Source organism: Nannobrachium achirus, assembly GCF_963921795.1.
Source record: "Nannobrachium achirus genome assembly, chromosome: 13".
NCBI classification, from domain to species: domain Eukaryota; kingdom Metazoa; phylum Chordata; class Actinopteri; order Myctophiformes; family Myctophidae; genus Nannobrachium; species Nannobrachium achirus.
In genome coordinates, this window is record NC_137833.1 from 16,138,955 (window position 1) to 16,166,894 (window position 27,940).

A 27,940-nucleotide genomic window follows, 5' to 3' on the forward strand; every position below is an offset into this window, starting at 1 on the left:
GGGGGGGAGTACTTTACAGTACTTTATAAACAACTTCACAGTATATTCTGAGGCTATTCAATAGTTTAGGTAGGAACAGTTCAAGTGAGGAGGATGGATGGGGTAGCATTTATACTTCTGACCTGTTATTATTCTTGTCAAATACAGGATCTATTCATCATCACTGTTATCTATGTCCTCCCTTAAGGCTCATTCCCACTGGGCCAGATAAACAGATACAAAAAAGAAAATATCTGTCACATATTTTTTTATCTGTGTCTTACCATCCACTTGAATGGAGAAAGATATTTCTTTATCTGTTAATCTGGTGGGAATGGGCCTTTATACTGTTGGCAAAGTCTTCAGTCCAGTGCCATAGCACTTGCAGAGACTGACTGTCCCTTGCAACCTGCTTTACAGCCACATGTGATGAGCTCAAGTATTGCCTTTGGAGCAGGGAGGGCAAGACACTTGACTGGAACATACCCTCCACTCTCCGAATTCCACCAATTCTCTTCAATTGGTGGAAGCTCAGGGCTCAGGGCAATTGGACATCGGTGTCAGCAGCCTCTTCGATGTGTGCACCTCCTCAAAATCATGTCCTTTGATGAAGGTATCATATATGACAAAGAGCATGAAAGAACTGTCCCTTGAGAAATACTCAAGCAGTCCCTGGCCTAACACATGTCTACTTCTCCTTGGTTGATCACACAGTCAGGAGTTCCTTGATGGACATAGTGAGCTTCATCTCTGGATGAAGACTTCGAATTTTTTGATGACTGATCCATATACCTAATATTACCTATCAAAGACAACTCGACCCTCAACATAGCCAGCCATCATCGTTATGATGCGTTTGTTGAATGCATCCTGAAGATCTGACAGCTTTTTGTCTTTTTCATGTTCTGAAGCACACCCATGGCATCAACAATAAGAACTTTGACAGAATAATCGTCCTCTGTCAGATCATGCTATGTATGGGACACATGGAAGATCTTCCTACAGGGGCTCTGCCCTGGCATCTTCAATTGCATGCAAAATCTGAACCCCCTCATTTTCTGACAGTTTGGTCCCTAAAGAAGCCAAAACAGAAAAGAAGAAAAAAATATCTATGGGAATATAGAGTCGAATAGGGCCAAAACTGACAAAAGAAAAAATATATTTTAGCAAAGAAATCCTTTGGGAAATTGGGAAAACAAGGCCAAATAGGGCCAAAACTGAAGTGTCCCGCCCCCAGGAAATGAGGGAGGGGTCTGAAAATTTGACCCCCGTCGTTTTCTGATAGTTTGGTCCCTATAGAAGCCAAAACAGCAAACAAAACAATTTTAGCAAAAAACAAATCCTATGGGAAATTGGAATGCATAGCCGAATAGGGCCAAAACTGAAGTGACCCGCCCCGAGGAAATGAGGGAGGGGTCTGAAAATTTCAACCCTGTTATTTTCTGATAGTTTTTTTTCCTATGGAAGCCAAAACAGCAAACAAAACAATTTTAGCAAAAAAAATCCTTTGGGAAATTGGGAATGCATAGCCGAATAGGGCCAAAACTGAAGTGACCCGCCCCCAGGAAACGAGGGAGGGGTCTGAAAATGTGACCCCCGTAATTTATTGATAGTTTGGTCCCTATTGAAGCCAAAACAGCAAACAAATCAATATTAGCAAAAAATACTATGGGAAATTGGGAATACATAGCCGAATAGGGCCAAAACTGAAGTGACCCACCCCCAGGAAATGAGGGAGGGGTCTGAAAATGTGACCCCCGTAATTTTCTCATAGTTTGGTCTCTATAGAAGCCAAAACAGCAAACAAATCAATATTAGCAAAAAATACTATGGGAAATTGGGAATACATAGCCGAATAGGGCCAAAACTGAAGTGACCCGCCCCCCAGGAAATAAGGGAGGGGTCGGAAAATTTGACCCCCATCATTTTCTGATAGTTTGGACCCTATAGAACCAAAATCTGCAGAAAAATCTATTTTGGCACAAAAATCCTACAGGAGCTGTATTTTGGACATAGCATACCACACTATGAGGTGAGTCTGTCCAGCGTGTGTTGTTAGAGAGAGATGGAGATACCCTGTATGTGTCCAGTGTGTGTTGTTCTAGTGAGAGAGAAAGAGAAATGGAGATACCCTATATGTGTCCAGCGTGTGTTGTTCTAGTGAGAGAGAAAGAGAAATGGAGATACCCTATATGTGTCCAGCGTGTGTTGTTCTAGTGAGAGAGAAAGAGAAATGGAGATACCCTATATGTGTCCAGCGTGTGTTGTTCTAGTGAGAGAGAAAGAGAAATGGAGATACCCTATATGTGTCCAGCGTGTGTTGTTCTAGTGAGAGAGAAAGAGAAATGGAGATACCCTATATGTGTCCAGTGTGTGTTGTTAGAGAGAGATGGAGATACCCTATATGTGTCCAGTGTGTGTTGTTAGAGAGAGAGGGAGATACCCTATATGTGTCCAGTGTGTGTTGTTAGAGAGAGATGGAGATACCCTATATGTGTACAGTGTGTGTTGTTAGAGAGAGATGGAGATACCCTATATGTGTCCAGCGTGTGTTGTTCTTGGTCTCTCTGTTCCTGGTTTCTCTCCTGGCTCAGTCTCTTCTGCAGAAGCTGACCGCTGTCCTTCACTCTGCACAGCAACTGTAAGGAAAAGAAGACTAAAGTCACTACATTAAACATATGCTATAAGTAAGTAAATAAGCAGGTGGTTCCCTTGCTACGTGGCCCATAGGTCAGGGAAATATCTACCGCTTAAGTACGCAGTTAAGCCCATGCTATTCAATTACTTACTTTCACGACAATTATGCAAGCACACTTACCATGTTGTTCATGCAACTTGAATTACTGTAATCCAATAGTCAGGGTTCCCACACATTTTTATCAATTAATTTCCAAAACTTTTCCAAAACTTTTCCAGAATATTTAACCCAATTTCCAGGACTATAAAACAATAATTCAGCTCAATAACAGGTCACTTACGGTACTCCTATGCGCAATGCCCAAAGACAGGTGTATGCCAGTGGTTCTCAACCTTTTCAGGCCGTGGCGTGACCCCCGAAATAATCATGTTTTAACTGGGGACCCGGCACCCTGACGAGCACTAAGAGTTGAGGAATTTTGTATAACACTTTTGTATAGAACTGTACTGTTCTATTGTGAAAATAGCAGATCTACATGCTCACAATGCCTTGCGTTGCAAGGCGTTGTTATGAGCATGTAGATCGGCTATTTTCACAATTTCTGCCTCTAATATTTGACAATTTGGCCCATGTTTAATTTGTCATTTCAGAGGTATTAACAAAATCAATAACCAAAGACAATGCATACCTATTTTTTCCAGGACCTTCGAGGACCCTTGATAAATTCCAAAACTTTTCCAGTACTGGAAAAATATTTGTCTAATTTCAAAATATTTCCAGGAATTTCATGACCATGGGAACCCTTAATAGTTTTAAACATATCTTGTGAGTACCTTCTTCATTAGGCTGGCAGTCTGCTGTCTGACCCCTGGTGATTGGCTGTTCAGGTTGTGGGGCAGGAAGTGGCGTATCAGGCCCATTTCCTGTGAAGTCAGGACCTCTGTGCTCCGATGGCTTTCACACACCAAACCTAGAGCGTCCATCCTCACCTGGCAAGATATAGAAGACGCATAAATATATATGATTAGGAACAAACCCATTACATTGTCATTTGTGTATGCTTTAACCCATTTAGACCTAGAATTATTGAATGCTTTAACCAGTGAAAAATAGCAGATATACAAGCTCACAGCGCGGCACCGAGTGCCGCGCTGCGAGCTTGTAGATCTGCTATTTTTGAAAAAGTCGTGAAAACGAGTGCAAATCTTTGAATATATGTATTTTCAAAGCGAACGTTTGTAACTCAAAATTTTGCTTCTGGGTGGTCCCTGGAACTAGATATTTTGAGATGGGGGTCCGTGGACAAATATATATCATTTTGGGGGTCCTTCACATGAAAAGGTTTGAGAACCACTGACATAGTAGTCTCTCAAGAACAGACTAACTGAGCTCCAGTTGAGTGAAAAGGACCTTTTCTTTGACGATGGCTGGCCAGATTGCTGACATAGAAACATAGATTTTTCAAAAATAGCAGATCTACAAGCTCGCAGCGTGGCACTCGGTGCCGCGCTGTGAGCTTGTATATCTGCTATTTTTTTATATTTAAAGAAATTGTCAGCGTCAAATTGTCAAGGCAACTAAATGCAGTTGCTTTCTGCCATGTCTGTGTGTCACAAATATTGTATATGAGATTTACATTTCATTGGAATGAAACAATGGAGATGCATGTAGGGCAGTGGTTCTCAAACTTGGGGTCGGGACCCCAAGTGGGGTCCGCAAATTATTTTGTGGGGTCCCCAGATGATGAGCTTAATGTAATTTTTTTCCCTCACTCAATGGTAAACAAACCAACACACAGTATAAAAGTATACAGGGTATCTGCACATTTATTAAGTGACAATTTAAGGACTTTTAAGACCGTTGTAATACCAAACTGGCCAAACTATCAAATATTAAGTAAGCAAGAGACGAACATTGTGAAAATAACCGATCTACGCTCACAACGCCTCACAACATAATAACCGATCACCGTTGCGAGGCGTTGTGAGCATGTAGATCTGCTATTTTGTATCTGTGGAACCGAGTCGCATTAAATGTAATACCTACAATTCCAAGTGCTTGTCAGGATGGGGGTCCCCAGTTCAAATATGTTTATTTTGGGGGTCACTGCCTAAAAAGGTTTGAGAACCCCTGATGTACAGTAGGTTGTAGGTGGACAGAGAGCACAAGTAGGCCATATATTTAATGTGAATAATCACACTTAGTGTGAAGTGAGCAGTGCCTTTGAGCAGTTCATTTCATTAAGCTATGTATATGAATTATTTTGTTGTCCATTCATTTCAAATATTGGAGCGCTGAGGCGCCGCTCAAAAAGAACGGATCTCTAACAAGGCGAGACCACCGTACCACAGACTATACATTACTCAATTCCCCACGGCCCGCCTCCTACATTCAGGGCCACCACTGTGTAAAACGCACAGGGAGCCCTGTTGAACCACTAAAGATGCAGTTCTAACTTTAGAAATCAGCTGTTTTCTAGACTTTTCATTTCAGAATAAAAAAAGCATCCATGTTAAACAACTCGCACAGAAACTTGCACGCATTAAAATATAATCGCAGCGGCACATTTCACACCACTATTGCAAACTAAGCCCTCTTTATTTACAGCATGAGGTGCAGTTATGGCAAATTACTAAAGTTCTGAATCAGTTATGAATGCTTTTATTTGTGTACGACAGATACAAAATAAATTGGCTGTGTCCTTCAAGTACAGTTGATAATTGAAAAGTAAATGAACTCAAGTAATGGAACAGACAAGAATTGACACACAGTCAATATAAAATCTGTGGATTGGTGTGTTGAAGTTAGTGTAAAAAAAGTTTGAAAAAACATTTAAAAAAAAAAAAAAAAAGTTTGAAAAAAAAAAAATTTAGAAAAAAAAAAAAGTTTAGGTCAGAAAATGTGTTAAAAATCGACCTGATGGTGGCGCTATATGGGACAGATCCATGTCGATGAGATAAGTGTAGACATACTGTGTAGCGATTTGTGTGATTTTAGGGCAAAAATTGTAGGAGCAGTATTCAAAAATGTGTTTTAAAAAATTTGGCGGGGGTCCCTGGAGCTGCGGGGGTCCCTGGAAGGGTGGAGGTTGTGGATTGGCAGACAAGGATTGTGTGTGGAAAATTTCACATGGATAGGGGCAAAAAAGTGTGATGTGACGTGACAGACAGACTGACGGACAGACAGGCGGTGGAGGTTTTCATAGTAACTGCGACCTGACGGTCGCAATTATAATCATTAGTATTGTTTATTTTAATTATTATTATTAAGGAACTCTAGAAATCTCAGTTGGAACTGTTACCCCAGTGACCCGATGCTGGATAAGCGGTTGAAGATGGATGGATGGATGGATGGATTATTTTAGAGTAAGCTACTTTATTTACCATTATTGTGTACTCCGCCACATGGGGAGCAATCTTCAATTCAATCTTCAATTCAAAGAAGCTTTATTGGCATGAGAACACAAACGTTTACACAGTGGTGGAAAAAGTACCTACATTTTTATAATTAAGTAAAAGTATCAATTCTGCAATGTAGAATCCCTCTGTTACAAGTAAAAGTCCAGAATTAAAAATGTACTTGAGTAAAAGTACAAAAGTATTGGTATCCAAATGTACTTAAAGTACCAAAAGTAAAAATACAAAATGTTTGAAAATAGCAGATCTACAAGCTCACAACGCGTCGCACTGCAATGCGTTGTGAGCTTGTAGATCGTCTATTTTCAAATAGCCTTGGTATAACATAGGGCTAAAGTGGTTTATGTATGTTTTAAACTGTAGTTATTGCTTTGTAGATTAGCATTATTGGGCTAAATGTAAAGACGCTACGCTGCGCCAACCGTGAATTCAACACAATCTGCTGTTGAGCAATTTAACCAATTTGCTACGTACGTCTACACAAACGATCAGATTACAAAGATAAATTGCTTAGTGAAGGCTCACGGATGTCACCATAGGGTACGCTCCAGCAGAATGTCCCGTAATGATCGTATTATTTAAAGAGGAGCATTTTAATCCGATCGGTCGTCGTTTCCTTAAAAAGGTATTAATGTATCTAAGTGCAGTACACCTCGCAACCGATGGGGTCGCATGGCTGAAAAACAACAGAAAATGACGTCTGATCGGATTAAAATGCTGTTTATTAAACAATACGAAAGATACGGGTAATTCTGCTTGAGCGTACCATACTGTGACATCTGTGAGACTTCAGTAAGCACTTTATCTTTGAAATATGAACGTTTTTGTAGACGTACGTAGCAAATAGGTTTAACTGCTCAACACGAGGTTGAAGTGAATTTATTACGTGCGCTACACCGTGACCCGTGCCCTATCTAAATTGGTCGGGCTAACAGTGCTAAATGTAGCATAATCAGTGTTTGTGTAACTTCAGTCAGAAGATAATCTGACGGTTCTGAGTCTGACAGACTTAACCTCCTCGCGTTGTTCAGTTCAGTTTATTTTTATTTATAGTACAACATCACCCCGAGGGGTCTCTGCGCACTTCACAACATGGCAAAACAAGACAGATTTCAAAGAAAATAAGACAGTCAAACACTATAGTCAACAACAAAAGAAAGCAAAAACAACAAAAGGCAAGACAAAAAAAAAGCATATAAAATTAAATAAAATTAAAACAACACAATGAGTGTTAGAACACAAAGTTAATATCCATGGGCAGTAGGTCATAGCAGTGGTAATAGACTAGGGCAAACCGTAGTGCAGGCAAAAAAGGTGGGTTTTTAGTTTGGATTTAAAAATGTCAAGGGAGTCAGCATCCCTGACAGCTTGAGGGAGAGCATTCCAGAGATATGGGGCACGGTGTGTGAATGCTCTGCCCCCAACGGTTATTTTATTAGGTGTTGTGACTGTGAGCTGACCGGCATCTTGGGACCGTAGTGGTCTTCCAGGGATGTATGGTTGTACTAGGTCTGACATGTAAGATGGGGAGAGTCCGTGTAGGGCTTTAAAGGTCAAGGTTTAAAGGTTGTGAGCTTGTAGAAGAGCAAAAATAGAGTTGGGTCGCCGTTTTATTCCATGAGTAATTGTGTATAACATGCCTGCGTTAGCCTGCAGCTAGCGCTAGCTAACGTTAGCGTTAGCCGTTAGCCACACATCCAGAATAGTCTTATAACTCAATTTTCCAACGGCGAGTGAACGATTGCATTCCGTGTCCTTCATGGATTTTTTTCCCCCTGGCTGTCAATGTTTTTATTGTCCAAAAAGAAAACGTTCTGAACGTTAAAACTAGATAGTTTTACGATCATGACAATGTTAAGTCAATGCTAAGCAGGGACTAAGCAGGGACAACAAAGGACTGCTCGCATCTGGCTCAGGCAGGAAACGGAACGGATCCTTTTTTTCCAAACTCGAGAAGAAGAACAGCGCCAGAACAGCGCAAGGCCGCTCCCAATCATGAAACTAGCTTGGTTACCATGTGACATGGGGACAGCCAATAGGCAAATAGGTCGCCTAGGTCGCCTGAATGTCTCACCACAAACGCACGTCTTTAATAAAATCTGTTCCACAGATTTAAAAACATTGGCTGTACCATTCTACTACAGTTAAAGGAGTAGTTCGCCGGTTTTCAACCAAGTCTGTGTTCTTTTAGTCAGCTACGTTCATGCTAAAATGGGTGTATTTCCTTACATTACTGTTTTGTGGCCGCTAGGGGTCCATCGTCTAGCTACGTCATTGACTATTTTGGCCAATGGAAAGCCTGGGTTCCCGAAAGCTCTGACGTAGCTAGACGATGGTCCGTAAGCTACTGAAACTACATATAGGATTGACCCGGAACGGCTACCGTAATAGGCAAGCAGTTACCGCGAACCCCAAAACAAAACAAAGGTAGCAGTAGCAGCAACAGTAGTAAAAAACATGGCTTCAGAGACAGATTTGGAGTATTTTGACGAGGAGGAGGACTTTTTAAATATGTTGGCTGAATCTGCTGTTCAGCCATACATGTTTGAGCCAGAGTTCACGTTGGAGGAAATGGAGGAGAGAGAACGACAAGAGAGAGAGAGAGAGACACAGCTGCCAGCTGCACCGGAGCCCGAGGGACCACCCAGGGCTAACAACACTGACTGGTGTGAGTGTGGACGCTGTCTGGCCATGCCAACAGAAAAGGAATCGCTATGTTGTAAAACATGGCCCCGTGTCCAGTTCCTGTTAGCAGAGCTTCCAGCTGACACAGAGACGGTGTGTGTGACGGAGCACCCCAGTTTCTCTCCCCACCTAGACAGCGGTGTACTTCAAACCTACTTCAGGATACCCAAGCTGAATTGGAAGAAGCAGCCGAAACCCAATGGACCAAGAGGGACCATGAGTTTGAAGTAAGCTATCCATTTATTTACACTATCTCTCTCTCTCTCTGTGTGTGTGTGTGTGTGTGTGTGTGTGTGTGTGTGTGTGTGTGTGTGTGTGTGTGTGTGTGTGTGTGTGTGTGTCTGTGTCTGTGTCTGTGTCTGTGTGTCTGTGTGACCGAGCCTTCCACAACTTTAAATAATTTGAGATCTATTTAGCTATAGACCAGATGATAAAAGTGCAACGTGAATTGATTCTAGTCTATAGAAGTAGTACAATTCAATGCCTGGTGCACTGAGATGCAGACCGAGCCATCTCGGTGCTAATGTGTAGCACTCCACCCCATCTTTTTTTCTTTTTCATCTCGTTTCACACATATGAAAATGTCTCTATAGAGGACTAAATGTCCTGTAAATGTCTTTCAGTGTAACATCACATAGCTGATGTACACACAGCTGGGCAGAGGAAGGACAACACTGTAGTGTACAATGTATGATTCCTCGGTTTACCTTTTAAAAAGAGGAACCACAGCTATAGGCTAATGATGGTCAAAACTCCTTTGTTACAGTGACAACACAGTGACATTGAATTATCCACCCTCATTATGCACTTATTGCACTACTGAATTACACATGAATGTAAAAGATATAGCCCAATCACTGACCAATGAGCCATCATCATTACACATTGTTCTCTTCAGACAACAAAATAATGACAATGACTGACTTTTAATGACAATGAAACTCCACTGAATTACATGTGAATGGTAAAGCCAGACACATCAATGACAACGTGTCACACCCACCCACACAACAATGAATCAGGATTTATGAAAGAACAGTATGAGAGAGACTACACAGCATGCATGCTACAATACTACTGTATACAGTCTGCAACTTTTCTTCTTTCTTCTGACTGCAGGCAATATCGCCTGGCGGGATACCGGCACGTCTTGGAGTGGATCCTTCAGGGGGCAAAACTCGGGATAGGGAATCGTGTTGTCCTGCCAGCTTGCATAATTCACCAGGTAAAACTATCATATATTACATACTTTGACCATTTTGCTTTTTTCCACTCACCCTAGAATATTCGCCTTGCCTATTGTAAATCCATCTGGATTAAAGTAGTTGTTCACCCCCAAAATGACATTTTTTCTATTGATTAGTCACCCCATGGAGACTTGAGTTCAATAATATTTATTAGTTTTTTTTAAGGCAATACTTTGATTACTATAGATTTACTACATTTACTATACTCATAATTTTGTCTTAGGAATGCAACTAATACAAAAAAATATTATTGAACTCAAGTCTCCATGGGCTGACTAATCAATAGAAACATTTTCATTTTGGGAGCTTTAAGAGCTTTTAAAACCTAAATTGTAAATCATCTATCTTCCTCCTTTTCCAGGTGAGGCTGCGATTTCCCGCTCCGGATGGCGTGTACAAAGGCTATTGTGAAGCTGAAGGTCTTTTTGATGAGCTGTGATGGTGTGCACATTTGTGAGCCCATTCAATTATAATAAATAGATTCATTCAAGACATTGGACTTTTTCTTTTCTTGTAATACGTACACAGTTTTAGTGTTGAGTGTTTGCAACACAGTGTAATAATAAATTGTTGATTGTTGCCAAGTGATTCTCAAATGGTGTTACGTGTACACCTAGGGTTACAAAGAGGTACTACAGGGGCACATACAAGTGAAAAATGAACACCAGGTAGAGTAAATGTGTTCAGGTCAGGATGCTCTAATTTCAAGTCTTTCACTCCTTTTTCTTATTTGTAATGTTATATATTCTTCAAAAGTGGGTTATCGTTAATTCATAGCATCAGGTGGACACCTCATGTCCGAAATGGTTACTTTTCAGGATTCAAAAGTAGCAGATCTACAAGCTAAAAACGCAATATATTTTGAGCTTGTAGATCTGCTACTTTTTGTATGACACTGTAGTATAACATAGGGCATTAATGACCAAAAAGGTAAAATATTAGGTTTCTGCCTGACAGCAACAATATGCTAGATATAGTTTTGTAATCTAAGAAAAGGGGTTACTGAAGCAATGGCCTACAGTAAGAACTTCTCAGTGACTGATTCAGGTTTTAAAATATCTGAATGCAATATAAAATACACAATGACATTTCGTGACATTGCAGGGATTAAATCAATGTACACAAAGATGATATCAATGTTAGATCAAAGAAAGAAGTTCCTCACAGCCTGGACCTGGCAAAGATTTCCTATTTTCGAGGGCGCAGAGGGAAAAAGGAACAAACCAAATAGAGAGGCAAAGGTAAAGTTTACTAGTAAGTATCAGGGTTCCCACACATTTTTACCAATTAATTTCCAAAACATTTCCAGAATATTTAACCTAATTTCCAGGACTATATAACAATAATTCAGCTCAATAACAAGTCGCTTACTCCTATGCACAATGCCAAAAGACAGGTAGTGTATGCCAGTGGTTCTCAACCTTTTTAGGCTGTGACCCCTGAAATAATCATATTTTAACTGGGGACCTGGCACCCTGACGAGCACAAAGAGTTGAGGAATTTTGTAGAACATGTTTCTATTGTGAAAATAGCAGATCTACATGCTCACGCCGCCTCGCAACGCGAGGTGTTGTGAGCATGTAGATCGGCTATTTTCACAATTTCTGACTCTAATATTTGACAATTTGGCCAATGTTTAATTTGTCATTTCAGAGGTATTACCAAAATCAATAACCAAAGACAATGCATAGCTATTTTTTCCAAGACCTTCCAGGACCCTTGATAAATTCCAAAACTTTTCCAGTACTGGAAAAATATGTTTCTAATTTCAAAATATTTCCAGGAATTTCATGACCGTGGGAACCCTGAAGTATTGAGGGTTTGAGTGGTTAAATGTCTGAATATACACATTAATCCAATCCATGAATCCAACAAAGAAAGAATAGAACAATAACACATTGATTTACACAATACTGATGATAGTGCAGTCAAACAATGTCCATGACGCTAGCAAGGAAAAGTGTGGAAAAAGTTTCACCTGCTACACAATTTTATAGACTACAATATATGTGTAGTGCTGCTTCATCTCTCTCTCTCTCAGCTAAAGGGTGCTTGGCCTGAGAAACGTGAACCCCTCCTGCCTCTAAAGGGGTTTTCACAGGAGGCTAAGAACATTTCCTATGGCATCATTTATACTACACAAAGAGCCATATGGTTCCATTTGTACACTTTCAGAGCTATGGCCAGTCCTTGTCTAATGCTTGCCCACCTGCCCTTGGCAGGTAAATAAGGTTTGGGCAGGTGAAGTTCACTTTCAGGTTGCCCAACCACTCATTTGATGAGACGCAACCGTCTATAAACACAACACAAGCTATCTGTCTAATCACCTGAACGTGGCCAACACACTGTCCTCTGGTCTGTGGAATGTAAAATAAGAGCACTGTTAACCTATCATTTTTGTGCACTTAAAAATATAAAATAACAAGTGAGTAACCATAGACATATTCAATCATAGCTATGTAGGTATTTGGTATTTTAATTTGGATGTATTGAGGTACAACATTGTATCGCACAGACCCAGAAAGTAAAGAAATAAGTCATCTTATAACGGATGATTTACTTTTTGGGCAAGTAGAACATGACCTGTACTTGCCTCTGAGACCTTAGTATCAACCCCTGAATGTTTGAGAACCACTGTCCTGGTGGTGCCGCAGTGTCATAGTAAATCAGTGTCATACATTTGACACACAGTGTCTTGAAAACCTGGAGACTAGTCCTGGTGAAATCTGGACTGGTGGTCAAGAACTGCCTGCTTCTTTGGGGGCTTGGGCGTTTTGGCAATGTTGGGTGGTAGAGATGGCCGACCGAGAGAAGAAGTTGGCACTTGGTAGGGCACTGTCACATCCTTTCTCCGCTTGATGGCGAGACGGACCAGTGTCTCTCGGAAGAGTTGTGTGTGGGGCACGTACTGCTTCTTCACAGCCCACCTCCCTGTCCGCTTGCAGTTCTCCTGTTTGGTGCAGAGTTCACCTGAAATGTATTTATTTTTTCTTGTCATTGAGCAAGTCATATATTTGTTCTGATCCTAACCCTAGGCCAGGGGTCTTCAACAGGGGTTCCGGGACCCCTAGGGGGTCCTCCAAATCTTAGAATATAGATAGAATGTTTTTTTCTCCTTTCTCCCTATGTGTCCATATTCTGAGAACTTTAGCCAAAAATAGCAGATCTACAAGCTCACAGCACCTCGCGCTGCAAGGCGTTGTGAGCTTGTAGATCGTCTATTTTTTTCAAAGAGCTTTGGTGTAGAGGGGAAAAAGAGCACAGTGAAAAGGTCAACCCGGGTCAAGTGGTTAAATATCTGAAAACACAAATTGAAATGAATCCAAAATACACTGATGATTGTGCTGTCAAACGATGAAACTATATGGAATCTATGAACAGGTTGTGGGGGTCCCTGATTCATCTCTCTCTCTCAACTAAGGGGTCCTTGGCCTGAAAATGTTGAAGACCCCTGCCCTAGGCACTTTCACATTTAGAAATACAGCTAGTGCTGTAATGTATATACAGAGGACAGGCAGAAATTGATCTTTACAGAAGGAAAGTAGGTTCACACTATGGACAAATATGAATAACCTGTGGCACTTGTGGCTTGTTTCCGCTTCACAATGTTTTCATTGTGGTCCAGAACAGCGAGCATTCCCCTCTCTTTCATGCCAGTGTAGGAAAAGGCTAACCTTTTTGGCAAATATTTCAGGAGAGCAGAATGGAATACTTCTAGGCCACCTATAGGAACATAATAACAAAATGTGCACATCAAAAAAAAAAAATTTTTTTTTTTTAGATTTTTTTTTTTTTTTTTTCAAATAATGCAGGTAAATATGGAAATCGGGAAAATTTAACATCACATCTACATGTTTTGGCTTTCCACCAGCAGGACCATAAACATGTGATGACAATGTCAGTTTACCTGTGTGTTTGAAGAGGCCCAAATATTCCAGGTCTCCCAACAGCAGCTTGCCACAGACCAGCTTCTCCAAATCCTGGTATACCTGCAGTCCCAATGTAGGCATTTAGTAGACGCTCTTTATCCAGAGTGATTTACAGTAGGTAGGCAAGGTAACCACAAGATAATACATCAAATGCATAGATCTAATAATACATCAAGAAAAAAACAGGAACCTACTGTCAGTCTAAACAGTATATTATCAAAACATTATTCTATAAATTCCTATTCCATTAATCTATAAAACCTTTTGTTAGCTGATCTACTGTAAATTATTGTAGGGTTGGATCAGGCTGGGAAGATTTTGCCATACATTTCGTTGCTTTGTTGTAGGGCAACATCAGTGTTTTGTACTATCAGTAACTGGGAGCCAATGGAGGGAATTTAGCAAGGTGTAAATGATGATGGGGAACTTATTTCAATAACAAGCTCATAACGCCCTCCGGTCGTGTATATAGCACTGCAGTGAAGGCAACGTAACACTATAGTTACAAGAGTGCTTACTGCTTAGAGTAGTACATGTTCAATATTTTAAAATGAGATCACATTGATGTAATAATCGAGACTGTGTGTAGTTTCTTTATAGCCCTAACAGTAACATACAAAGACTAGATTCTATCTAAATAATACAGTACCTGTGAATCCCTGGAAAGCCACTTCTTCTTCTTCCTCGTCTCTTGGTCCAGGGGGGGATGAAAACACCTGTACCTCCGCCCTCCCTCAGTCCAGCTATGGATGTCTCGGACATGGTACAGTATGGACAGCCAACGACGCTTCAGCTCCTGAAATAAATACATTGATATGCAATTATGGGCCTCTGTGACAAATAAGAAAGCTATGGTAAACAATAAGGCAACAAAGATAAGGAAAACTAATTCTCTCTTGTTAAACAGGCCAAAGCAAAGGTTTTACAGTTAGATGAATAGGCCAGACATAACAAGGAGGGCAGACAGTAATGTAAAATATGATGATCACATACCTCTGTGTTGCCTCCGCAGGAAGCAGAACAGAACCACAAATGATTCCTCAGAGACCTAATTGGTGAAATACAATACATAGGTTACACTCCTGTGTAACGCTCAACTTACTCAACATGAGTATTTGTGTGGCTGTAGGTGTCTTGAACATAAACATCTGCACTTACATTGACCAGTCCGCTAGATCTCCCCGACCCTTCTTCTTGGCTATAGCCATCAGCTTGCTATGGAAACCTGAAATAATAATTTAAATATTAAAACAATCTGAACTATTTGGGTGTCACCTCCGGTAAAAAAAAAAATACATTGCAGACAACATAGAAAATGTAAAATCAGAGATTATGGAACACAATCCATTATCCAGTATCTTGCACTTGCCTTTGACCGTGTGCCAAATGTCAAATTGATGGTCGATTTCAGGATAGATTTCAGACCTCATCTTCTTTCTCACTGATCGTGAGCGGTCCGTTGCTACCACCTCCACCTGTAGTCCCACATCAAGCAGCGTGTCGAGGGCCCGTGTGAAGCCTTCTACTTCCATGGCAGATGAACTTGATGCTTCTGTGACCTACAAGAAGTTAGAGGGATGGAGGGTAGTAAAAGATACATAGAGTAACCAGCCGTTATGCCACAATGTTATGCAATAACACAACTCAAATTACCTGCACTAGGTTAGTCTGCAAAATCTCTCCAGTGGCATCCAGCATCATGGTGTAATGGCAGTATTTTGCTGAAAACCCTGGTGAGTCACATCTGAGTAAAAACAAATATATACATATTAAAATAAGCATTTCAATCAATGCAATAAATCCCAAACTAATGATCAATACTGATTTCAATGTATATACACTACTACTACTACTTCTGCTGTTTCCTTTACATTCTTCATACACACCTTCCATCCCCAGACAGGTGGACTGGCGTATACGGTTCTCCCCTCTCCTTCTTTTCCACCTCTTCAATGCAGAGTCTGGCCAGGATGGAATCCCTCTGTCTTGCGTACGTGCTCTCAATGACAGGACCTAGATATGACTTCTGCATGTCATAGAAGGTGGTGTGTTTGATCATCCTCAAGTTCATTAATGCGGACCAATCCTCCAACTCTGTGATGGTGCTCCCCGTGAACAGCACAGAGGCAGCACTAAGCAGGTTCACCTCAGGCATCCCTCTGACTTCAGGAGATGAAGACCAGGTACCAGAGTGTCCTTCAAGGCAGTCCCACCTAACCTTCATCTGTGCCCCGACATAGAACACGTTTGTTTCGTTTATGGGCTTTCCACAGCACTGACACTTCCTGAAGAGTTCTAGGATACTGGACTCATAAACGATGACCTTAGGCTCCTTCCAACGATGACGATCTGGATCCTCCTCATCATCATCATCATCATCCTCCTTCTTCTTCACACGCTTCTCCTGAGATGAAGCTGGGGTGGTGGTGGTGGATGAATCATCCTCGGGACAATAGTCTGAATCCTTGGGGTCAAATACTTCCCAACTGCTGCTACTTGTGTCCATGAGAGCCTAATTTTAAATGAAAATGGAGAAATAAACTAACACGCTGACCACACCAACATTGGCAGTTGATAATGTCTGTCATTAAGACCTGGAATTATTTTATACTTTAGCTATTGAAAAATAGCAAATATACAAGCTCACAGCACTGCTGACCACTTGTAGATCTGCTATTTGTTGTTGTGAAAATATTTGTAAATCTTTGTATATATATTTTTCAAAGCAAACTTCTGTAACTCAAATCTCTGCTTCTGGGGGTCCCTGGAACAACATATTTTGAGATGGGGATCAACGGCCAAATACAACATACAATAGTAATTTGGAGGGTCCTTGACATAAAAAAGTTTGAGAACCACTGATTTAGAAGACATTCATAGAATTGGGTCAAAATATTCAAAGACCATATACAAGCACGCAGCGCAGCATTCAGTGCTGCATAGTATTCCACAAATCAGTACTTCTCACACTTTCAAGATTTTTCATTAGTAACCATGGTGAATACTTACTGATTGACGCAGACGATGTAGCCCATGTGGGCTTGCAGTGTGTGGCGTAGATGTGGCGGGTGATCCAGCTACAAACTAAACAACAACAAAAAGGTCTCATTGTAAGCATCATAGACTCTCAGTAGGCCAATTCATTTACAACATTTACAAAGACCACAATAACATCTCTGTAATGCAATCACCACTTGTCAGTGTCTGTTTACATGTTCCTTCTACTCCTTAGGGCAGTGGGTCTCAACAAAACGTTCTTACCTCTTGAAAGAGGACATCTTTATGTGAAGCCTGTCTATATGTAGGTGCACGTGTTGCCAAGTATGGCATTTGAACCCTAATCATACCTCCTTTCTTCTTCTTTTGGCCATGGCTGATGGTGATGCTGTTGGTCCTATTTTGGCCATGGCTGATGGTGATGCTGTTGGTCCTAAAGTAGGGTTTGAACCTCCCCTCTCCATTGACCCCTGAGGATAACAGCAGAAATGAGGGAGAGTTTAATCACTATTATTTTACCAGCTACAAGATAATCCAAGACAGAATGTATAAGAATCAATCAATCCACATAAAATATTCCACTGTGATGACTTATTTCACCAGTGTCTCTCAAATAAAGTATGTGTTGTACATGCATTTACATGACAGTGTTAGAAGCACTGTGTTGTATCACTGATACTATGTTCTGTTCTGTTCTGCTCTGCTCTGTGATTGTAGAGATATTTGAAAATAATGATAAATGATGAGACCAAAGAAACTTTTTACAAAGTGTACATGAAACTTCTTGCAAGTTGAGAAAAATACCAACAAAGGAAAAGTGTACAGAATATGGCTTGAAGGTTCACAGCATTAACGTGGTGGGTCTCTTTTCTGTAGCTAGTAACCCAATCGCAACACAGAAGCAGGCAGACTATTTTGACGTCTTTCTAGGTTGTGACATCACTCACAGTCAGACAGAAAAGCAACTTCCCGTTAGGTTCTTCAAAATAAAGTGTCTAAGCTTGTTCCAAATTATACTAAAATAATCTGCAACCATAAACAAGCATGCAGTAAATAATGTGTTTCCGAAATGTTTTTAAATTGTAAATAGTAGTTATATTTTTAACAGCTGGGATTACTATTCATGTTTATCATTATCATGAAATAATTCACAACACTGATTCTCTGTTCGATTGTGCTGCGTATGTGATGCCTTGCCTGTGTTGTGATTTCACTCAGGGTCTTATGTTGGCATGTGATTCTAATGTTGTGCTACTCAAAGTTGGTTGATAAGTGAAGTTCTCTGACAAACGGTGTCATGGCCTAATCATTCGCCAACACAATACACTACACTGATTATGCACCACAAGGCAAATTATGACAGGATAAAGATTAGCATCGCTAGCAATGACAATAGAGCCCAGCCCAGCACAACGACAACACATACATTCATAAGATTGACTTCCATTATTCTAAATGGAGGTGTCACACTAAACCCAACCTAAACGATCAGTGGGGATGTTTCTACGTGGGGGTGTTTCTGAATGGAGGTCTGCCCCCCACATTGCCCTCGGGATCAAGAAACCTACATCCTAGCACTAAACGTGTCTCAAAACAACAAGGCTAACGTTATATTGACTTCTTCCAAATAAAAGTTGCCTACCTCTTGCAAAACTGCAACTTCATTTGAAGCCTCCACTTCTACAGGTGACAGGTTCTAAAGAAAAGTGACAACATAAATATAGCTAGTCAAGTGACTTGCGTTTACTTCTAATCTATTACACATTTCACAAATTGCTTACAGCATTACGATCTACAAGCTCACAACGCGTCGCGCTGCAACGCATTGTGAGCTTGTAGATCGGCTATTTTCAAACTCCAAACATACCTCTGGTGTTCTTCTTTTGGCCGGCAGGGGTGGAACAGCAATAGACGTGGTGGTCGTCTCCAGGAACACTGATGGAACAGCGCTCTCCTTCAGTATAGCTTTTGCTTTCCTTGGCTTGCCCTTGTCCATCAGTTCTCCCATCAGATTCCTCTCGAAGTCCTCCTCCGTAAAATGTTCACTACACACTCGCAGAGCTCCGAGTATCATTGGGTCTGTATGTTCATTGTAACGCGGGTGTTTGATTGCTCTCAGCCACTGCTTACAAAGCTCCCGTCGTCGGTCTCCTTTTGGAAATGTGTGAAAAGACACGGGTCCTTTCTTCCTCTTTCTGGCCTCGTAACATCCAGGCACAACACAAAACGACGGCATCTTTTTACAGACAGACACGGTCCCACGGACACACACAAAACAACTACTACAACTACTGCAAAACAACTACTACAACTACTACTACTATAAAAACGACTGCTGCTGCTGCTACTAATACTACTACTACCACTACTACTACTAAGCTACTGCTATTATTACTACTACTACTATTACTACCAAATACAACCAAGACACGTTCCAAACACGACCAATGCTTTCCACCAACAAGCCCCTACAAGGCGCGCTGTTGTTACGAGCGGGAGGAAGGGGTTGGGCGAGTCGCGCAAAGCACCGTGGGCAGTGTAGTGTATTACAGGACGCGCCCTAGGAAGTGAGGTCATAGCTTCGCGTTTTCAAAAAAATGGTTATATACCACCAAAATAAAATTCCTTTTGGTTTCCATGTTAGAATATGATAATATGGGGTTACAAAAGCCCTTGAAAACGACCGGAGCCCCCCTTTAAGTAAAGTGTACAAGAAAAGGTAAAAAAAAAGACTCCTTCATTCTTGACCAACAGAAGAACTAAAGTTTGTAGATTGGTGCCAGACAATCAGTGATGACCCTCCTGAAAAGGTTCTAGGCAAACAGGTTTTTTGTGCAATGACGACTACAGCATAACGATGCAAAACACTGAAAAGGTTTCACTGGAAACAACAATTTACAAGTGTGAAATACAATTTACATGTGAACCCAAACAGTGTAACGATGTCCCATTTTCAGTCATTGTTATTCTAACACAGTGAGTAGGCAGGATGTTTGTAAATGTTGAGCAGCTAACCAAAATGGACCCTGACGGGTTCATTTGGTTCCATCTGTACACTGCTGAGTTAAAGGGAGACCTTGAAATGTGAACGTTTGAGAAACACTGCTCTAATATATCTCACATAATCTGATACGGAATACATCCTGCATCACCATGCAAAATGTGGTGAGGGTGAGGCAGAACGTGTGCTAACATTACACAGACAAGAAGAATCAAGAAGAAGAAGAAGAAAGAATCAAGAAGAAAGAATCAAGAGGGATGGATGTCATTTGTCACAAACTTTCAGAAGATCTTGCCCCAGCTCTCACTGATTTTAAATCTTTCCAACTGCTCTTTGCTGCCTTGTATTCGATACTCACATTAAATGTGTAGCCTTATCAAGCAATTTTACTTACTGGATGTTTTAGTGGTGGCTGTAGTCTATCAGCTGTCTTTTCAATCTAAAAATGACTTTGTGTAAATTTGCTTTATAAATACATTTGTCTAGCCTTAGCTAGTTTGCCTCTGCTAAATAATACATATTAACCAATGTGTCTAAAGTGGTTGGCTCGTTTACCAGAAACATTAGTTTGGAATGGATGAAACAATCTAAATGATATTACAATATATCATCGCAAAACAGCAATAGATACCACTGTACTGGGGATTGGCAATACAGCAAATGACTACATAATTATTCTGTAACTGGCAGGGAGATAATTAAAAAAATACATCTTGAGACCTTATCTCCTCAAGTCTCAATCAATAGACAGTAGTGGAGCATGTACATTTCACCCCTGGGGTTAAATGTCCAAAAATGTAAAAGTTTTCAAACTATAAATATGATGACATACTTCTTCTGTGTATATTATATTGTCATTTTCCATGTAGTTTATCATCATTGCATAAAAACAACAATAAAACGTCCTGGTATACATGATGTGAGAACATCACAACAATGTGGAAACAAATCTGTTCTGTTCCATACAGTTAGATTTAGCCGTCTCTCAGTGGATTATCAAGATTGTAAAAAGTCTTATGGCAGATTGTAATAACAAGGCTAAGCACCAGGTCTTAAGTGTTATGCCTAAATAATACTCAAGTATTCTCGTCATTGAGTCTATGAGGAAGAAAAAAAGTGATTCATTAGATGCATCAACAGGGATCATCATTTCGTTGGAATATTTTTTAATTCAATTGTTTTGGGGGATAATATATGACAGTTATGTACCTCTAGGAGCAATTAGATGGTACTCCCTCCCCCCTGCTGTCTGTTCCAGCAGCTGCTTATGGGTACTTAGAAAACAATAGGCGACCACCGACCATTAACACCTGCTTTGCATAAGCACCTACCACCCTGCTCTGAAGACCACTAGGGCCCCACCCACTACCTCAGAGTATAAAGACACAGAGTGCTAAGGTAAGCAACACCAGAAACACCAGAACCAGGCAGAGACTGACTGCTGCTGTGCTTCAAAATGCTGTCCAGGAAAAGAAAAGTTGCAGAAGGAGGACAGGGAATCGGAAAGAAAAGAAAAGTTGCAGAGGAAGGTCGGGTGTTCAACACCAATTGGAAAGAGCTTTTTTTCTTCACTGAAGTCAAAGGCAAACCCGTGTGTCTGATATGCTCGCAACACGTGGCTGTGGCAAAGGTGTACACAGTTAAATAAGGGCAAGGCGCCAGGCCCAGATGGCCTGCCGAGTGAGCTTTTTCTCTCTTGTGTAGAAGATTTGGTGGACCTGCTGACCTCAGCGTTTAATGACGGAATCAGGTTGGGTAAAATGCATGATTCCTTTTATCATGGTATTGTCTCTCTAATTTATAAAAAAGGGCCCTCGAATAACTTAGATAATTGGAGGCATGTCACTTTGATGAACATTGATTATAAAATACTTGCTAAGATCATTGTAAATAGACTAAATAATGATTTGGAAAAACTAATTGAAAAAGAACAAACTTGCGCCATTAAGGGTAGACTGATGTGGGATAACCTGGGGATTTTGAGAGACATTACTGGTGGTGATGTGAAAGAGGAATTTTATGTTGTAAATTTAGATCAAAAGAAGGCTTTCGATTTCATTTCAAGAGAGTATTTGTGGGAGGTTTTAAAATCTTATGGTTTTAATAAGGAATTTATTGATTTGATAAAATTATTGTATTCAGAGTCCACAGTACAGGTAAACGTAAATGGTGTTTTGACTGAAACCTTTGAAATTAAGAGGGGCGTAAAACAAGGTTGTCCAGCCTCAGCAGCCCTCTATATTTTGGCTATTAACCCTTTATTAAAAAGATTAAAAAACGATAAAAGACTAACAGGTATTAAAACTAGTGGAGGTGAGCGTGTGGTCGTCCTGGCTTACGCAGACGACGTAACAGTCATTGTTAAAAATGAGAAAGAGTTGGATATTGTAAATGAGCATCTAGCACTTTATGAAGAGGTCTCCGGATCAAAGTTAAATCAGAATAAAACAGAAGGTGTCTGGTTCGGGAGGAGAGAGGCAAGGCCAAATGTTAACATACAACTTACAGATACTATGACAGTGCTCGGTATAAAATTTAGTAATAACGATTCCTATGGAAAAAACTGGGATGGAAAGGATACAGAAATTAAGGAGGAACTAAATAAATGGGAAAACAAGTCTATGTGTTACAGAACAAAGATAATAATTATTAAGTCATATATTCTTTCTAAATGTTTATTCTTAGCAACAATTTTTCCACCGAAGGACCAGACACTGAAAAAAATTAATAAAACTTTGGTTAACTTTATATGGGGAACCACTAGAGAGGTGACAAAAAGAGACCTGCTCTATAAAAGTAAAAAGAATGGAGGGCTAGGGGCTGTAGATTTTGGACTCAAACTAAAGATTTCGTTTTGTAAAAATGTTGCATCTGGTTTTAAAAGAAGTGCTGTATGGATTGGAGAGGCTCTGAGCTGGACCAAAAAGAAGGGTAGGGCAAGGAGCTCTTTTCCATATTATAAAATTATGTATGGGGATTTAATAGCTATTTCTGAACATTTGAATATTGACTGGGTTGAAATGCCCAGCAAAAGTATTTATGATTTTTTGTGTGATGATTTATATGGTGGCATCTTCCCGTATAAAAACCTTAATGATGTACAAAAACAGGTCTGCCTTAAAAATATTTGGAGTAAAAATGTTTCTGAAAAAAAGAGGGATGTAATGTGGCTGGTCTCCGTTAGGAGGCTAGCAGTAAGGGCAGTGGTAAAATGGAGCTGCTTTGTGAAAACTGTAAAATGTCCTGTAGAAAACTGTAATGATGATGAGTCCATAGAGCACCTGCTCGTGGATTGTCAAAGGTCAAGATATGTATGGGGGAAGATGTCACAACTTGGTTTTAATATAAAGGTCTCGTATAATGCTGTAATGTACGGGGTTTTTGAAGAAAACATGTCCGCCATGGACCAAGAATTCTTTTGGTCTATTATTTGCACGGTTGTGAATAAATTGTGGAACACTAGGAGTGCCATGGTCATCCACCAGGAGACCATTTCTGGGGAGGTAGTCTTCAAACAAGTAAAAACTGAGCTCAGAAGGCAACGAACACTGGACTCTAAACATAACAAACTGAAGCCATGGCACCTTTTGAACTTGTAAAAAAGAAAAAAAAAATCTATTTCTATTTTTCTATATTTATTATATTTCTATTTTCTTGTTTTGTATGCTTTTCTCTTCGATGTAAAAAAGAAGGAAAAGGTGAGGGTTAAACAAAAAAAAAAAGTAATGCCCTTACATATTATATTATAATTGTGTAATTACTTAATGTATGACTGTATTCATATGACTTATTTGAATGCTTAAAATGATTGTAAACCTGCAAAATGATTGTAAACCTGCAAAATTTTCAATAAAGTCTATTTAAAAAGCAAAGGTGTACAATATCAAGCGACACTACGAGAAGTCGCATGCTGAAAAATACGACCGGTTCAAAGGAGAACTCAGAACACAGAAGGTAAACAAGCTTGAAGCAGCTCTAGGAAAACAACAATCTGGGATCAACAAATGCTTTGAGACTCTGCCGAGAGACTCTGATCTATTTCTGAAGGCCAGCTATGTGATTGCCAGAGAAATAGCTGCTGAGTCAAAGCTGGACTCGGACGGAGAATTCATCAAAGATTGCACGCTGGCGGCGGCTGAGCTGCTGCGCCCTGAGAAGAGAGAGGCGTTTGCCAATATCAGCTTGTCAAGAAACGCAGTGGCAGAGAGAATCGGGGACCTAGCTGGCGATTTGAACAGTCAATTGAAAGACAAAGTTATGTCATTTGTTGCATTCTCTATCGCGATTGATGTGAGAAGCGAAGTGACTGATGTAGCTCAATTGGGAATATTCATTCGTGGTGTTGATGCATCTTTGAACATCACAGAGGAGGTTGTGGAGCTGATTTCCATGAATAACACCACAACGGACGACAGCGTTTTCTCCAGCGTGGTCGAGGCCCTGGACAGACTGGAGGTTGACTGGAGTCGTGCTGTCAGCGTGATAACAGGCGGTGCCCCCTCCATGGCAGGTGTTGTTGCAAAACTCAGAGAGAAAGTTCAGGCTGTGAATCCAGAGCAAGAATTATGGAACGTCGATTCCATTATACACCAAGAGACGCTATGTAGCAAGAGCCTGAAAATGGACAATGTCATTGATGTAGTAATCAAAACGGTTGCTTTTATTAGAGCCACGGAACTCAATCTGCAATTTGGCAATCTTTTGTCTGAAAGTGAATGTGGACAAATTGGATATGTGCTGAAGAGTTTCTTTCAATTGCGTGCAGAAATTGGACTTTTCATGAAAGAGAAAGGGAAGCCAGTGGCAGAGTTGGATGACCCAGACTGGCTTCACGATCTTGCATTTTTGGCGGATATAACAGAGCAATTACATGTACTTAATGCTAGCGAAGAAAGGCATGGTAGCAACCAAATTGTTATGCAATACTACTACGCCAAAGTTCGTATGTTTCAATTAAAGTTAGGGCTTTGGGAGCTGGCACTATCCCAGAGGGACCCTTCTGTTTTGCCCACTTTGCAGTCTGTATGTGTTGCTCATGGGAACATTTGCAACATGGACAGGTACAAGGGAAAAGTATCTGATCTGAAATCATACATGGCAAAGAGTTATCCCCACTTTACAAAATTTGCCCCAAAGATCCTCTGCCTGTTTGCCACAACATATCTCATTGAGAAGGCTTTCACTGTGATGAAGATGAACAAATCCAAAATGTGCTCCCTGGTGACACACAGACACCTAAATGCCATTATGAAAATAGCAACGGCTCAGAAACTGTTTCCTGATATTGACAAGTTGGTTAAAGCAAAGACAGGCCAGTTGTCTCGAAGCAGCAAGTGAAAGAGGAGTGACACTGATCAATGCACTGGGATATGCAAGCAAAATGCATTATGAAGTATTAGGTGTCATATTGTACTTCATTGTATTCTGAATATTCCATTACTGTAATGTGATCACTTCAATAAAAAATGCAAACTGAGTTCCTTGTCCCGAGTTTGATTGCTGAAAGCAAGCCTGCATAAGTATACAATATGTTTTGTTCTACATTTGTGTTACAACATCCTAGTAGTAATGACCCTGATGAAGGCAGCGCTTTGGGTGAAAAAAAACATTGATGAAAGTTAAAGGGAACAGAAGAGAAACCTTTTGAGGTTCTCCACACATATGAATAGGACGCTCACAGGCTGCAGATCCTCGATAACACGTTAGTTTGAAGGCCAGTGGCATAACACACACTAGTGTACACAAGCAGGTATATACATGTAGATTGAAGTGTTCTCAAACTTGCACACGTCATGCTACTACACCTCTACTCACCTGGTCATGTTTGTGTACCAGTGCTTGTCTGAGCAGAGGGAGGGGCACCAGTCCCCCCCACAGTCCATCTTCTGAGGACGGGGCCACACCTTGGGCTCTGGCTGCCCGCAAACATGTCATTAAAGCCCCTAAAGCACCTCTGCTGCCCGGAGAACCTAGTAGGAACAAGACATAACATAATGTACATCACTGTTTCCCTAGTCTCTCAAGAACAGATGAAATGCTGTGCAACTTCAAGTGAAAAGGAACAAAACAGAGAGGGTGACATTTTTGACCTATTTTTATGGGTCGCAAGTAAATATCCCTTAATGTTTTGTATCTTACATTTTATTTTGGTTTTTGTATTATCTTTTTTTTAAGAAAAAATCACACCCGTGTGAACTGAGCGGTGGTTTACCCCCCCCCCTCCCCCCTTCCCCCCTGTGTGTGTGTGTGTGTGTGTGTGTGTGTGTGTGTGTGTGTGTGTGTGTGTGTGTGTGTGCGTGGGTGTGTGTGCCTGGCCTGGCCTGGCCTGAAAACAGCGCCCCTCCCTTAACATGTGTGATTAGAAAAGGTACTACACCACATTCTTGAGGCTACATACGGACCCACCCACATACACACACGTACCTCTACACACACGGCCACGTATAGGAGCGGCGTGACCACCGCTCAAAAAGAAAAAATCTTCATGAATTAAAGACAAACTTGATGATTTATCCAGATAATTTGATAATTACATAACAATTAATTCCACTGATTAATGATTAGAAAACAAATGTTTAAGAAGTTGTGAAAATAGCTGATCTATAAGCTCACAACATTGTGCTTCTTTGTGCTTACCTGCACTGCACTGTGTGTCCTGCAGGACCTGTACCATGTGTTCCAGACTGGAGGGGCTACAACGCAGCAGCTTAGGCAGAAAGTAGTCCAGGATATAGGTGGTCTGGTCCAGTCTGGCACTGCAAAGCACCTGGAGCAGAGGGGTCACCCACGTCTGGTGCCAACACGCCGTCCAATCTCCCAACCCCGTCGTGCCCTCTGCCTCGCTCGCCAACTGGGCCTTGTGGCTGACGAACAGCTTTTCAAGGAGGTCGCTGGCATATGGAGCCAGGGTTTGGTCACCCATCAAGGCCAGGAGGCGCGAGGGAAGTTGGGGCTGGAGTTTGAGCAGGTACCCTGCGCCTAGGAGCTCCACCAGGCAGCCTAGGGAGCCGTACTTCCCCCTCATGTGCCATTCCAGTCCCAGTAAGCTCTGAGTCAGTTCTGCAACGTAAGGGTCCTTGCCAGGGTCTGATGTGGCGCGGCTGGTATGTAGATGGAGGAGGAGAAGGTTATTGAACAGGGCGCGGGTCTGGTGGCGGACCCCGTCTAGTGGGTGCTCCCAGTGGGAGTAGATGTGCTCCAGGAGGCGTCCCTGGAGCTCCGATCCCCCACGGAGGGCCTGCTGGAGTCCAGGGGGACAGGCCCGCTCTGGCTCCCCCTGCAGGCTGTCCAGAGCAGCACCGCTCCACAGAGTGAACACCCGGGCGACCACCATCGCTGTACTGGACTCCTTTACACTGCAGGCAGACAAGCCAGAGCCAGGGTTATAGAGAAGCAAATGTTTCACGCCTAATTGTTATTCCTTTGAGTGATAAAGGGAAGAACATCCTCAGATTACATGCCCGAGAAAAGAAACCCCTACAGTGGGTGGTGCGGTCAGAGGAATGCATAATAGGAGCTCCCCTCTTTCCAGGAACTGCTCTCCTCATCAGGGCCGTGCAGAGAGCACTGGTGGTGGAGCAGGTGCTCAAACCACAGAAAAGGGCACATATAAGAACACGCGGAGTGCGAGTGCCGATTTTTGGGATGGTCAGAAATGGGATGTCTTATGCTAATGGAGCAAGATGTCCCACAAAAAGTGTCCATGTCATTGGACAGTAAAATAAGCAATACATTGTCATTACCGTGTAAAAATGAAAATAATTACATTACATTTCTCTTTGTAGCCTATTGGCCATGACGGCCAATAGGCAACAAAGTTGCTAGGTTAACGAGGTAAGAGGGCACTTGACATCTCTGCATCAGGTGAAAAGTCAAACTAAAACTGACTGAAGGCAGCCAGCTCATTTCAATTATAATTTGTCTTTAAATAATAATTATTATAGTGAAATTATAATTATTTGTCGAATGTTCATCTTGATATGGGCCAGGGATGTTGGGCAGGCCAAAAAAGGGGCAAAAGGGCACTTTGAGGCAAAACGGCAGATGCC

The 27,940-nt window shown here is 41.2% G+C and overlaps 3 protein-coding genes across 3 annotated transcripts in view; 1 reads left to right on the forward strand and 2 right to left on the reverse strand.

Annotated features, from left to right (window-relative positions):
* thada (THADA armadillo repeat containing) overlaps positions 1 to 27,940 on the reverse strand; it is a 195,239-nt gene that overhangs the window by 160,599 nt on the left and 6,700 nt on the right. The window contains exons 11-14 of the mRNA XM_080741000.1: positions 26,529 to 27,247; positions 25,707 to 25,861; positions 3,451 to 3,606; positions 2,511 to 2,618 (exon numbers count right to left, since the gene is read on the reverse strand). Coding sequence (XP_080597126.1) covers positions 2,511 to 2,618; positions 3,451 to 3,606; positions 25,707 to 25,861; positions 26,529 to 27,247 — 1,138 coding nt within the window. The remainder of the gene's footprint in view (positions 1 to 2,510; positions 2,619 to 3,450; positions 3,607 to 25,706; positions 25,862 to 26,528; positions 27,248 to 27,940) is intronic.
* LOC308297546 (uncharacterized protein) lies at positions 8,443 to 10,404 on the forward strand (the record flags this gene model as incomplete). The annotated part of the gene is made up of 3 exons (XM_080740999.1): positions 8,443 to 8,945; positions 9,838 to 9,943; positions 10,327 to 10,404. Exons 1-3 carry the CDS (start codon positions 8,491 to 8,493, stop codon positions 10,402 to 10,404), a joined length of 639 nt encoding a protein of 212 aa, XP_080597125.1. The 5' UTR covers positions 8,443 to 8,490.
* LOC308297544 (uncharacterized protein) lies at positions 11,591 to 19,579 on the reverse strand. Its single transcript, XM_080740997.1, has 13 exons — positions 18,759 to 19,579; positions 18,534 to 18,587; positions 17,242 to 17,361; positions 16,904 to 16,978; positions 15,781 to 16,406; positions 15,548 to 15,638; positions 15,264 to 15,453; positions 15,053 to 15,119; positions 14,888 to 14,942; positions 14,544 to 14,690; positions 13,873 to 13,954; positions 13,539 to 13,688; positions 11,591 to 12,935 (listed from the first exon to the last, which is right to left on the reverse strand). The coding sequence occupies exons 1-13, from the start codon at positions 19,125 to 19,127 to the stop codon at positions 12,676 to 12,678; spliced, it is 2,286 nt and encodes a 761-aa protein (XP_080597123.1). The 5' UTR covers positions 19,128 to 19,579; the 3' UTR covers positions 11,591 to 12,675.

What these genes read in the sequence shown, in the direction of transcription:
- LOC308297544 (XM_080740997.1), bottom strand. Translation starts at nt 19,127, where the DNA reads ATGCCGTCGTTTTGTGTTGTGCCTGGATGTTACGAGGCCAGAAAGAGG. An exon ending in CACCTGTCTGGGGATGGAAG is followed by an intron (nt 15,639 to 15,780) that starts GTGTGTATGAAG and finishes GTTTTTACTCAG; the next exon opens with ATGTGACTCACCAGGGTTTT. An exon ending in GGGCCTCTTCAAACACACAG is followed by an intron (nt 13,689 to 13,872) that starts GTAAACTGACAT and finishes ATGTTCCTATAG; the next exon opens with GTGGCCTAGAAGTATTCCAT.